At 46.3% G+C, this 13,872-nt stretch overlaps 2 protein-coding genes across 3 annotated transcripts in view; one reads left to right on the forward strand and one right to left on the reverse strand.

Annotated features, from left to right (window-relative positions):
- Nucleotides 1-3,788, forward strand: part of slc35f3b (solute carrier family 35 member F3b) — a 190,940-nt gene extending 187,152 nt beyond the window's left edge. For both annotated transcript variants that reach the window (XM_071394442.1, XM_071394443.1), the window contains one exon: nucleotides 376-3,788. In XM_071394442.1, coding sequence (XP_071250543.1) covers nucleotides 376-614 — 239 coding nt within the window. In that variant the 3' untranslated portion in view covers nucleotides 615-3,788. The remainder of the gene's footprint in view (nucleotides 1-375) is intronic.
- Nucleotides 3,789-5,543: 1,755 nt separating this feature from the next.
- LOC139571508 (5-hydroxytryptamine receptor 1D) overlaps nucleotides 5,544-13,872 on the reverse strand; it is a 22,525-nt gene continuing 14,196 nt past the window's right edge. The window contains exons 2-5 of the mRNA XM_071394445.1: nucleotides 13,288-13,448; nucleotides 10,071-10,186; nucleotides 8,972-9,094; nucleotides 5,544-7,205 (exon numbers count right to left, since the gene is read on the reverse strand). Coding sequence (XP_071250546.1) covers nucleotides 5,945-7,205; nucleotides 8,972-9,094; nucleotides 10,071-10,186; nucleotides 13,288-13,448 — 1,661 coding nt within the window. The 3' untranslated portion in view covers nucleotides 5,544-5,944. The remainder of the gene's footprint in view (nucleotides 7,206-8,971; nucleotides 9,095-10,070; nucleotides 10,187-13,287; nucleotides 13,449-13,872) is intronic.

Here is a 13,872-nt window from a genome sequence, read left to right on the forward strand (position 1 = left end):
ATGTCGGTTCAATCGGGAAATTGCTTTTAAAAGCCGCAATGCCTATAATCCGCGATGAAATTGAATCCCGGCCTCACTGGTTAACGTTCCTATTTCCCTGGAAATAATCAGAATTCATGTAAACATTACAGTTTTGAAAACATAGCTTGTCCAAAAAAAAAGTGGTCTCTTGGCACAACTTACCCTGAGTGAAACAAGGGTGTCTCAACTTCCCCCTTTGACTCAACTTCCCCTCTCCTCTAGTGTTGATTCACATTGATGTGTTGTGTTGTGGACCTGTTTGTGTTAATGTTGTATCACTTCTGTCAGCGTTATGTTATGAAGGCCTGATCATTGGTTAAGTTTTAGGTAATATAACCCCTTGTTATGTTCCAGTGGTTGACCTGTACACGTGTGAGATCCACTTCAACGCAGTTCGTCTGATCGCCGTGTTGATCATCTGCCTGGGCTTCCTGATGTTGCTGCTTCCAGAGGACTGGGACCAGTGTTTCATCCAGCTCCACGCTAAGCTGCAGAGTAAACGGGAGGAACCAGCCGAGGAGGAGGCAGGGCCCGGGTCCAGCCTCAACTGGAGCAGGAGAGCAAGGACCTCCATGTCTACCTTTACACACTGACCACCGTTAAATGTGGAGGGATGGACGGGCGGACACACTGAAACAGACAGCGGCAAACACGCACACCGATGGATGAATGAACAGATGGACAGATACAGACACACATACAGTGTACACAGTGTACACAGTGTGCACACACACACACACACACACACACACACACACACACACACACACACACACACACACACACACACACACACACACACACACACACACACACACACACACACACACACACACACACACACACACACACACACACACACACAGTCCACCTTGGACACTTGATTGCCATGATGACCTGCATGGTCGCCCTCTGCCCTCCGCCCTCTCTCTCTCTTCCCCTTCCCTCTCACTAGTTTCTGCCTGGAAACCTTTCTGTTGGTCTGTCGGTCAGTCTGGGTCTGTTCAAGACCTTTTCATTTCACTGCAAAAAGCACTGATATCAATATTTGTTCATTTCACAATCAACAAACAATGATTTCCTACTTGACCTCCACCATTTTAGAAGTCATCAGAGTTGGTGCATGGGCTCACGTCATTTAGCAATACCTCAAAGTCATTCCATTGGACTGATACATTTATTTACATCATGCCTGGGAAGACTTGCGAACTTGCCTTTGCTTTTCAAAAGACAAGGATAGATTGACAGACAATTGTTCAATTTTTTGTCCTTTTTTGTCAGACTGATGATGGACTTTCTGGCTTTAACACCATGTTCCCATCAACCTTCAAGATCCAAAGAAGAAGAAAACTAGGAGAGACGGAGTTCTAGTGGGCATGTCCCGGTTGTCCCTCAGGTGTCAACATAATGGCAAATACCTGGCTTTAGTGCACTGTAGATCTCCATAGCCCAATTCCAAACAGACCCTAGCCCCTAAACCCTACCCCCTAAACCCTAGCCCCTACTACTTTGGCAGTTCATGTAGATCTGAAAAAATTTGATAGGTATAATCAGTAAGGTAATGGTTCCATATTGTCCTCTATTAGATAGGTATAATCAGTAAGGTAATGGTTCCATATTGTCCTCTATTAGGTAGGTATAATCAGTAAGGTAATGGTTCCATATTGTCCTCTATTAGATAGGTATAATCAGTAAGGTAATGGTTCCATATTGTCCTCAGAATTTCCACCATATTGCTTATACCTTTTCAATTCTCTTAGATCTTCACAACTGCATAGGAGGTAGAGGGTAGGGGGAAGGGGACGATTTGGGATTAGACGTTAATTCACATTTTGGTTGCCCTCCAGCTCAGGAGCCTGTAGATGTTAGGGTGTGAAGGAATCTGTCTGGGCTTTTCACTATCAAGCTGAGCCATGGAATGTCTCGCTGTGCCTCCAGCAAATGAGAAGAGCCAGAGCCATCTACAGCCACACTGATTGGCCACCTGCTGTGATACACTTCCCCCTTAGGTCAGATCCAGAGCTCCAGCTGGTTCCAGGCTGACACCCTCAGATCCAGAGCTCCAGCTGGTTCCAGGCTGACACCCTAAGATCCAGAGCTCCAGCTGGTTCCAGGCTGACACCCTCAGATCCAGAGCTCCAGCTGGTTCCAGGCTGACACCCTCAGATCCAGAGCTCCAGCTGGTTCCAGGCTGACACCTTCCAGGCTGACACCCTCAGATCCAGAGCTCCAGCTGGTTCCAGGCTGACACCCACTGCTCAGTCCCATGGCTTCAGTCATGACACGCCAGACCAGCCAAACTTAACCAAGCAGCCACATTTGCATTATTTCAACGTCATATAAACCTCCTTAGCCACCACTAAGCCTCTGCTTTGATACCTGTCGGTAGATTTCCCACCTTTAAAGTCACCTTGTCGTGAAGCAGACGTACTATAGTGGTATACTCTGTCAGTTAGCCAGTGTTGCAGCAACACTAGCCTGGGTTCCAGTCTGTTTATGCCCTCTTACCAACTCCTTATAGAATTGTCATGGCTTGGGAGTTGGAAAGAGCACAACCAGATCTGGGATCAGGCTAATGACACACGGGGACAAATCAAACTGCAAGTGATTATCTGTAAGGGTGTTGTCTCCTGTGCAAACCTTATCCCAAGATGCACAGCCAGGGGTGGGTATAAATTACTACTCTGGCTGTGGCGTTTTGGTTGAGGCCCCATTAAGGAAGTCCTATTGAAGTCATAGGGAGATCTGCTACGACATGTTCTGGCTGTGGTGGGATCCAGCTTTGTCTTTCAGATACTGTTTTTATTTATTCCATTGATTATGTTTCTAAGGTATGTTAACCACTGTGAAGACTCTTCAGGGTTACTGATGAGGTAACGAACCCAGCAAAACACAGACCACAATGTTGGCGCGGCTTCAAACAGGAAGTGGGCAGAACCTCTGCCTTGTTGTGAATGTATACATGACCACTGCTCAACACTCACCATGTGCTACCTATCTTTTCTATTTCTTCAGAGGGGGGCACCATTAGACTGGACATGCCACAGCCTCACACTACAACGACCATTCTTCTTGCACTCATCCTTCTTCAACGAACTCTGTGATGCATCTTATTAAAAAAGGGACATGTTTTTCTATTTCTGCATTTAGTTTGACCACTGTTGTGAAGGGACAGCGAGTGACTGACATGCCATCTACAGAACAAGCATGCAGAGATGACCAGATATAACTGAGCAGTCCAGTCCATTCACTTCACTGCCTATTCTTTTTGTTCTGCAATAGAGTACAGGGTTGGGCTCAGTTCCATTTCAATTCAGTCAAGTCTGGAAGTAATTCCAATTCTCCTCATTGAAAAGCATTGAGGAACATTTTAATTGAAGTTTGGAATTGGAATTGCAGTCCTAAATTGGCTGAATTGTAATGGTACTGAGGCCAACCCTGAATAGAAGTACTACATCAGCACTGTAATCTCCCATTGTCATTCTTCGTAATGACAATATAATAATGATATTGTATTCCTCTGGAATTATTGCTAGACATAACTGTAAACCTTTGTAAGGAATGAAGCTGACTTTTACACTGAAATAATAAATGCAACATATGATTATCACATCTGAAGAAGAACACAGCGTGGTTGGATTACATGATGACGCCGTGTGTTAGATCAGTTACTTCTTCAACAAGTGTCATCACATGTACGATATACAAATGTTATTTTTGAAAACATTTATTTGTTTACTGGATTAGTATAAAATATGTATCTCACACTGAAGTTTTTTTTACAGGATTTGCAATGTGCGTCTTAGAATGTGTTGAATTGTCCCTATATGTTGGACATGTGAAAAGGAAATAACTATACAAAGGAACTAGACAATATAACAGATTTAATTTACAAAGGAACTAGACAATATAACAGATTTAATTTACAAAGGAACTAGACAATATAACAGATTTAATTTACAAAGTAACTAGACAATATAACAGATTTAATTTACAAAGGAACTAGACAATATAACAGATTTAATTTACAAAGGAACTAGACAATATAACAGATTTAATTTACAAAGGAACTAGACAATATAACAGATTTAATTTACAAAGGAACTAGACAGTATAACAGATTTAATTTACAAAGGAACTAGACAATATAACAGATTTAATTTACAAAGGAACTAGACAGTAAAACAGATTTCATTTACAAAGGAACTAGGCAGTATAACAGATTTAATTTACAAAGAAACTTGGCAGTATAACAGATTTAATTTACAAAAGGAACTAGGAAGTATAACAGATTTAACAAATGACAAATGAACCAGACTGTTCCTAATGGAGGTGTAGATTACATCTCACATTCCAGTGTTCCTAATGGAGGTGTAGATTACATCTCACATTCCAGTGTTCCTAATGAAGGTGTAGATTACATCTCACATTCCAGTGTTCCTAATGGAGGTGTAGATTACATCTCACATTCCAGTGTTCCTAATGGAGGTGTAGATTACATCTCACATTCCAGTGTTCCTAATGAAGGTGTAGATTACATCTCACATTCCAGTGTTCCTAATGAAGGTGTAGATTACATCTCACATTCCAGTGTTCCTAATGAAGGTGTAGATTACATCTCACATTCCAGTGTTCCTAATGAAGGTGTAGATTACATCTCACATTCTAGTGTTCATAATGAAGGTGTAGATTACATCTCACATTCCAGTATTCAAACTTGTAAACAAGACTGTATAGGATTTCTGTTAATCAGACTCCTTGCAGCCAATGACAATGTCTGCTATAGGCTGGGAGTCAGGAAGCAAGTTCAGGGAGTGAATCATTTAATAAATAAAAGAAAACATAATACAAAACAAGAAACACGAACAACACAGACATGAAACTGGAACAGAAACAATGACGCCTGGGGAAGGAACCAAAGGGAGTGACAGATATAGGGAAGGTAATCAGGGAAGTGATGGAGGTGCGCGTAACGATGGTGACAGGTGTGCGCCCTAACGAGCAGCCTGGTGACCAAGAGGCCGGTGAGGAATCACACGTGACATAGACAGTGTAACAGATTTAATTTACAAAGGAACTAGACAATGTAACAGATTTCATTTACAAAGGAACTAGACAGTGTAACAGATTTCATTTACAAAGGAACTAGACAATGTAACAGATTTCATTTACAAAGGAACTAGACAGTGTAACAGATTTCATTTACAAAGGAACTAGACAATGTAACAGATTTAATTTACAAAGGAACTAGACAATGTAACAGATTTCATTTACAAAGGAACTAGACAATGTAACAGATTTCATTTACAAAGGAACTAGACAGTGTAACAGATTTCATTTACAAAGGAACTAGACAATGTAACAGATTTCATTTACATAGGGGAGCAGCTGCTTGTCAAGAAGCCACACCAGCAACACTCACATTAAAAGTTCAGAACCAGAAAGTGTAGGCTAAATAGAAACAATTACGTTCAAATAAAATACTAATTTAACCATAAAAAGGGGAATTTCTATCATCCTAATGAAGGTGTAGATTACATCTCACATTCCAGTGTTCCTAATGAAGGTGTAGATCACATCTCACATTCCAGTATTCAAACTTGTAAACAAGACTGTATAGGATTTCTGTTAATCAGACTCCTTGCAGCCAATGGCAATGTCTGCTATAGGTATAATGCCAGGAGCCACTTGTGGAATTGACAGCTCTAACACAGTTCTGCCTCCGACACCATCAAAACAACTGCTATGCTGATGTTGGCTAAAGCAGATCTGATTGAATCGAGCCGTTAGTCTTCTGTTTTACCCCACGTCCTCTGAGGTTGGAGCGCAGGGTAAGTCATAGTACAGCACTCCTGGAGACGTTTCATTAGGGGTTAAGTGCCTTGCTCAACGACAGGTTCATAAAGATCTTAATCCGTTCCGACTAGCATACATCATGCTCTACCCTCACTGTGATCTGTCCATAGAAGAAGGTTGCCTGTCTGTCTCTGGTGGCTGCAGAGAACGGCAGACTGCTGCCCTCTGCTGTCCTGGTGGGGACCTGCAGGCACTCCAACCTCCTGTTTGAACTCCTCTCCCCACCTCCTGCAACTGAGTCCTGCCACAGGTGGCAGGAGGAGGAGGAGTATCCAGAGGAGGTGGAGGAAGAGGCGGAGCTACCGGGGCGGAACACACCACATACACGCTCCCTGGAGCTGTCCGAGAAGTTGGAGTCGACTGTGAAGACGGAAGAGCAGTAGGCCCGTCTCAGCCCCTCTCCTACAGGTGGGTTGTGGATGTCTGACCCAGGTCCAGGACATACTAGGCCAGGATGGGGGTGGGGCCACTGGGGGCGGGGATGGACGGAAGTCAGAGTACATGGGTCACATGGTTCACTGCTCCTCCCCTCTCCCTCCCTCCTGGTCTCGCCTCCCCCCCTCCCCACCACGTTCCCCCCCAGGCGCACTCTGATCTTCTGCTTCAGGCACCGCAGAGCTCCCTGGAACCTCTGACTGAGCAGAGCATACAGCAGAGGATTGATGTCTGAGTTCAACAGAACCAACCAATAGGAGAAGGTGACCGCCGAGGGCGGGACTAAGGAGGACTTACACGATAGGGCGGTCTCCGTGGCCTGCACTAGCGCTACGCCTATATATGGAGTCCAACACAGGAAGAAGACGGAGATAACCAGGAAGAGACGTACAACCCCGTGGTGATGGAGGTGATTGGAGTTGGAGTTCTGGTGGGGCGGATGGGGGTGGCCATGGGGGGCGTGTTGGGCCAGGAAGGAGAACAGTCTCCGGGATGCAGCATTGGAGCTGGAGGTAGAGCCTGGGTGGCTGGAGGTCTGTGGAGCTCCAGCAGTATGATCTGACCCTGAAGGAACCCCGTCCCCAACCTCTCCATGGGTCTCCGATACAAACCGCCCACTCAGATGATACACCAGCCTGGAGGTGGAAGGACCGTGGGCACCTAGACACCTCGGACTCGTCCGCTCAGAAGTAATCTCGGTCGGGAAGGAGGAGCTCGGCATTCCAGTGTTTCTCTGGAGCTGGTCCTCCAGGGTGTGGATCCTCCTGGCGTGGCTCCGGGCTACACGGACGATGATGACGTAACAGAAGAGGATAACTGCAGCAGGCATGAGGAAGGACAAGGCAGCCATGAAGGCTGTGTAGCTGGGACTGCTCTTCCAGTTCACCGCACAGCTGAAATAATAGTACATTAGTGACCTTATTACTGTAACATGTCCTGGAAGTACTGTACAGTCTAACAAGTATTGGAATTTCTCACTGTTACACAACACTGTAAGAATGAGTAATAGCAATTATTGATACATTGTACTCACAGGAAATATTACATATTAATAAGGGCATTGCACTCTTTTATCTAAAGCAAACGTACATTTTAGTGCTTACAGTGAGGGAAAAAAGTATTTGATCACCTGCTGATTTTGTACGTTTGCCCACTGACAAAGAAATGATCAGTCTATAATTTTAATGGTAGGTTTATTTGAACAGTGAGAGACAGAATAACAACAAAAAAATCCAGAAAAACGCATGTCAAAAATGTTATAAATTGATTTGCATTTTAATGAGGGAAATAAGATTTGACCCCCTCTCAATCAGAAAGATTTCTGGCTTCCAGGTGTCTTTTATACAGATAACGAGCTGAGATTAGGAGCACAATCTTAAAGGGAGTGCTCCTAATCTCAGTTTGTTACCTGTATAAAAGACACCTGTCCACAGAAGCAATCAATCAATCAGATTCCAAACTCTCCACCATGGCCAAGACCAAAGAGCTCTCCAAGGATGTCAGGGACAAGATTGTAGACCTACACAAGGCTGGAATGGGCTACAAGACCATCGCCAAGCAGCTTGGTGAGAAGGTGACAACAGTTGGTGCGATTATTCGCAAATGGAAGAAACACAATAGAACTGTCAATCTCCCTCGGCCTGGGGCTCCATGCAAGATCTCACATCGTGGAGTTGCAATGATCATGAGAACGGTGAGGAATCAGCCCAGAACTACACGGGAGGATCTTGTCAATGATCTCAAGGCAGCTGGGACCATAGTCATCAAGAAAACAATTGGTAACACACTACGCCGTGAAGGACTGAAATCCTGCAGCGCCTGCAAGGTCCCCCTGCTCAAGAAAGCACATATACATGCCCGTCTGAAGTTTGCCAATGAATATCTGAATGATTCAGAGGACAACTGTGTGAAAGTGTTGTGGTCAGATGAGACCAACATGGAGCTCTTTGGCATCAACTCAACTCACCGTGTTTGGAGGAGGAGGAATGCTGCCTATGACCCCAAGAACACCATCCCCACCGTCAAACATGGAGGTGGAAACATTATGCTTTGGGGGTGTTTTTCTGCTAAGGGGACAGGACAACTTCACTGCATCAAAGGGACGATGGACGGGGCCATGTACCGTCAAATCTTGGGCGAGAACCTTCTTCCCTCAGCCAGGGCATTGAAAATGGGTCGCGGATGGGTATTCCAGCATGACAATGACCCAAAACACACGGCTAAGGCAACAAAGGAGTGGCTCAAGAAGAAGCACATTAAGGTCCTGGAGTGGCCTAGCCAGTCTCCAGACCTTAATCCCATAGAAAATCTGTGGAGGGAGATGAAGGTTCGAGTATCTAAACGTCAGCCTCGAAACCTTAATGACTTGGAGAAGATCTGCAAAGAGGAGTGGGACAAAATCCCTCCTGAGATGTGTGCAAACCTGGTGGCCAACTACAAGAAACGTCTGACCTTTGTGATTGCCAACAAGGGTTTTGCCACCAAGTACTAAGTCATGTTTTGCAGAGGTGTCAAATACTTATTTCCCTCATTAAAATGCTAATCAATTTATAACATTTTTGACATTTTTTACTTTTTTCCCTCACTGTACATGCCATGCATTTTGAGATCATACATTGTTAGTATATTTGACCCCAGCGGGAATCGAACCCACACCAACCTGTACATGGGAGCCATGTAGGACACAGTGCTCCAGCCCAGCAGAGGAGGACAGCTGGTGACCAGGGCCTGGAGCCAGATCCACAGCACCACAGCACACTTCCTCCACAGGGTACAGTGGGAACTGGAATAATAATAAAAATAACTAGAAAAGTTAAATTTTCTGAAGGAAATGTCTGTGCTTGATTGAACTGTTTCTAATCTAGATCTATAGTCTAATGAGATGTCCTAGGTTTAGATCTTATTGGTCTAGATCTATAGTCTAATGAGATGTCCTAGGTTTAGATCTTATTGGTGTAGATCTATAGTCTAATGAGATGTCCTAGGTTTAGATCTGATTGGTGTAGATCTATAGTCTAATGAGATGTCCTAGGTTTAGATCTGATTGGTCTAGATCTATAGTCTAATGAGATGTCCTAGGTTTAGATCTGATTGGTGTAGATCTATAGTCTAATGAGATGTCCTAGGTTTAGATCTGATTGGTGTAGATCTATAGTCTAATGAGATGTCCTAGGTTTAGATCTGATTGGTCTAGATCTATAGTCTAATGAGATGTCCTAGGTTTAGATCTGATTGGTGTAGATCTATAGTCTAATTTGATGTCCTAGGTTTAGATCTGATTGGTGTAGATCTATAGTCTAATGAGATGTCCTAGGTTTAGATCTGATTGGTCTAGATCTATAGTCTAATGAGATGTCCTAGGTTTAGATCTGATTGGTGTAGATCTATAGTCTAATGAGATGTCCTAGGTTTAAATCTGACTGGTCTAGATCTATAGTCTAATGAGATGTCCTAGGTTTAGATCTGATTGGTCTAGATCTATAGTCTAATGAGATGTCCTAGGTTTAGATCTGATTGGTGTAGATCTATAGTCTAATGAGATGTCCTAGGTTTAGATCTGATTGGTGTAGATCTATAGTCTAATGAGATGTCCTAGGTTTAGATCTGATTGGTCTAGATCTTCAGTTAGTAGTACAGTGCCTTCAGAAAGTATTCACACCCCCTGGGAATACTTTCTGAAGCCACTGTATCATTTGTCTAGATCTCTTTTAGTTGGTTCAAATGTATAGTCTTGTAGTTAGTCAGGATCATTGAATTACCTGTAGCGCAGACAGTCCATGATAGAGTGGTAGCGGTCCAGGGCGATGGCTGCCAGGGTCAGGACTGAGGCTGTACAGTAGACTGAGGAGGTGTACCCCACATACAGACACAGGTCCTAGCAGACAGAAGGTAGGGAGAAACAGATGAACCAGTCAGACACAGGTCCTAGCAGACAGGAGGTAGGGAGAAACAGATGAACCAGTCAGACACAGGTCCTAGCAGACAGGAGGTAGGGAGAAACAGATGAACCAGTCAGACACAGGTCCTAGCAGACAGAAGGTAGGGAGAAACAGATGAACCAGTCAGACACAGGTCCTAGCAGACAGGAGGTAGGGAGAAACAGATGAACCAGTCAGACACAGGTCCTAGCAGACAGGAGGTAGGGAGAAACAGATGAACCAGTCAGACACAGGTCCTAGCAGACAGAAGGTAGGGAGAAACAGATGAACCAGTCAGACACAGGTCCTAGCAGACAGAAGGTAGGGAGAAACAGATGAACCAGTCAGACACAGGTCCTAGCAGACAGAAGGTAGGGAGAAACAGATGAACCAGTCAGACACAGGTCCTAGCAGACAGAAGTAAGGAGAATGAGATTAACCAGTCCAGTCACTGTTATGAGAAACATTTCTCACACACAGACGATCAAATAAATGTTTGAAAGACTCACTAATGTTATGGAATGGGCAGCCACTGACAGCCCTGCTCCAGGAGAGTTACCCACCTGACAACCCTGCTCCAGGAGAGTTACCCACCTGACAACCCTGCTCCAGGAGAGTTACCCGCCTGACAACCCTGCTCCAGGAGAGTTACCCGCATGACAACCCTGCTCCAGGAGAGTTACCCGCCTGACAACCCTGCTCCAGGAGATTTACCCGCCTGACAACCCTGCTCCAGGAGAGTTACCCGCCTGACAACCCTGCTCCAGGAGAGTTACCTGCCTGACAACCCTGCTCCAGGAGAGTTACCCGCATGACAACCCTGCTCCAGGAGAGTTACCCGCCTGACAACCCTGCTCCAGGAGAGTTACCCGCCTGACAACCCTGCTCCAGGAGAGTTACCCGCATGACAACCCTGCTCCAGGAGAGTTACCCGCCTGACAACCCTGCTCCAGGAGAGTTACCCGCATGACAACCCTGCTCCAGGAGAGTTACCACCTGACAACCCTGCTCCAGGAGAGTTACCGCCTGACAACCTTGCTTCTGGAGAGTTACCCACCTGACAACCTTGCTTCTGGAGAGTTACCCACCTGACAACCTTGCTCCAGGAGAGTTACCGCCTGACAACCCTGCTCCAGGAGAGTTACCCACCTGACAACCTTGCTTCTGGAGAGTTACCCACCTGACAACCTTGCTTCTGGAGAGTTACCCACCTGACAACCTTGCTCCAGGAGAGTTACCGCCTGACAACCCTGCTCCAGGAGAGTTACCCACCTGACAACCTTGCTTCTGGAGAGTTACCCACCTGACAACCTTGCTTCTGGAGAGTTACCCACCTGACAACCTTGCTCCAGGAGAGTTACCCGCATGACAACCCTGCTCCAGGAGAGTTACCACCTGACAACCCTGCTCCAGGAGAGTTACCGCCTGACAACCTTGCTTCTGGAGAGTTACCCACCTGACAACCTTGCTTCTGGAGAGTTACCCACCTGACAACCTTGCTCCAGGAGAGTTACCGCCTGACAACCCTGCTCCAGGAGAGTTACCCACCTGACAACCTTGCTTCTGGAGAGTTACCCGCCTGACAACCCTGCTCCAGGAGAGTTACCCACCTGACAACCTTGCTTCTGTAGAGTTACCCACCTGACAACCTTGCTCCAGGAGAGTTACCGCCTGACAACCCTGCTCCAGGAGAGTTACCCACCTGACAACCTTGCTTCTGGAGAGTTACCCGCCTGACAACCCTGCTCCAGGAGAGTTACCCACCTGACAACCCTGCTCCAGGAGAGTTACCCGCCTGACAACCCTGCTCCAGGAGAGTTACCCGCCTGACAACCCTGCTCCAGGAGAGTTACCCGCCTGACAACCCTGCTCCAGGAGAGTTACCCGCCTGACAACCCTGCTCCAGGAGAGTTACCCGCCTGACAACCCTGCTCCAGGAGAGTTACCCGCCTGACAACCCTGCTCCTGGAGAGTTACCCGCCTGACAACCCTGCTCCTGGAGAGTTACCTGCCTGACAACCCTGCTCAAGGAGAGTTACCCACCTGACAACCCTGCTCCAGGAGAGTTACCCGCCTGACAACCCTGCTTCTGGAGAGTTACCCGCCTGACAACCCAGTAGCTCTCCATTAGGAGGGTTGGACTCCCCTCGGTTATAGTCCTCCCCTGGGTTATGGTCCTCCCCTGGGTTATGGTCCTCCCCTGGGTTATGATACACCCCTGGGTTATGGTACACCCCTGGGTCATGGTCCTCCCCTGGGTTACGGAACACCCCTGGGTTACGGAACACCCCTGGGTTATGGAACACCCCTGGGTTATGGTACACCCCTGGGTTATGGTACACCCCTGGGATATGGTCCACCCTGGTATATGGTCCACCCTGGGTCATGGTACACCCCTGGGTTATGGAACACCCCTGGGTTATGGTACACCCCTGGGTTAAGGTCCACCCCTGGGTTATGGAACACCCCTGGGTTATGGTACACCCCTGGGATATGGTCCACCCTGGTATATGGTCCACCCTGGGTCATGGTACACCCCTGGGTTATGGAACACCCCTGGGTTATGGTACACCCCTGGGTTAAGGTCCACCCCTGGGTTATGGAACACCCCTGGGTTATGGTACACCCCTGGGTTAAGGTCCACCCCTGGGTTATGGTACACCCCTGGGTTATAGTCCTCCCCTGGGTTAAGGTCCACCCCTGGGTTATGGAACACCCCTGGGTTATAGTCCTCCCCTGGGTTAAGGTCCACCCCTGGGTTAAGGTCCACCCCTAGGTTAAGGTCCACCCCTAGGTTATGGAACACCCCTGGGTTATGGTACATTGTGAGTTAAAACACTACAGATTAACTATATGACTGCTTAGAGGCACTATAACAGCAATGACACACACACACACACACACACACACACACACACACACACACACACACACACACACACACACACACACACACACACACACACACACACACACACACACACACACACACACACACACACACACACACACACACACACAGAGAGAGAGATGAATAGAAGCCCCAGGTCAGACTTACAGTAGAGTCGACCCATCCGTTGTTCATGATGGAGAGAGCTATGAAGGGCATGACCCCAACCCCGACCAACAGGTCACTGATGGCCAGGTTCATAATGAGCACTGATGTCACGCAGTGGAAGGTCTTGGTGGCCGCCACTATCACAATCACCAGGATGTTACCTGCAGTGTGAACAGACATTTTTGGATGTATAAATGAACAGTGTGGACTCGAGTTTGACTCCAGTCAGAAATTGGATGACTTGAGGATAGACTTAGAGCCTCAAAACTCGGACTTGACTTGACTTGAGGGTTATGGTCTAAACAGTCAGTTTGCTGGCCCTCTGATTGGACCAGCAAACTGTCAGTCAACACAGGTCGGATGAGCTAGTGGTTCTCAAAGTGGGGGTTGGTCGTGAGAAGGTTTTTGGGGGTCAGAGTGTGAAACTCAATGGAAAAAAATATATTTTTCATAGAAATTGTTTTAATAGGCTACATGGGTATAGCCTACCATTTGCATATTTTATATGTATAACTAAGCCTATTCGATCTGGTCACCAACATAGGCCTATGGCATTACACCAAATTCCTTTCTCAAAAACATCTC

The sequence above is a fragment of the Salvelinus alpinus genome, chromosome 3, assembly GCF_045679555.1.
Source record: "Salvelinus alpinus chromosome 3, SLU_Salpinus.1, whole genome shotgun sequence".
Classification (NCBI taxonomy): Eukaryota; Metazoa; Chordata; class Actinopteri; order Salmoniformes; family Salmonidae; genus Salvelinus; species Salvelinus alpinus.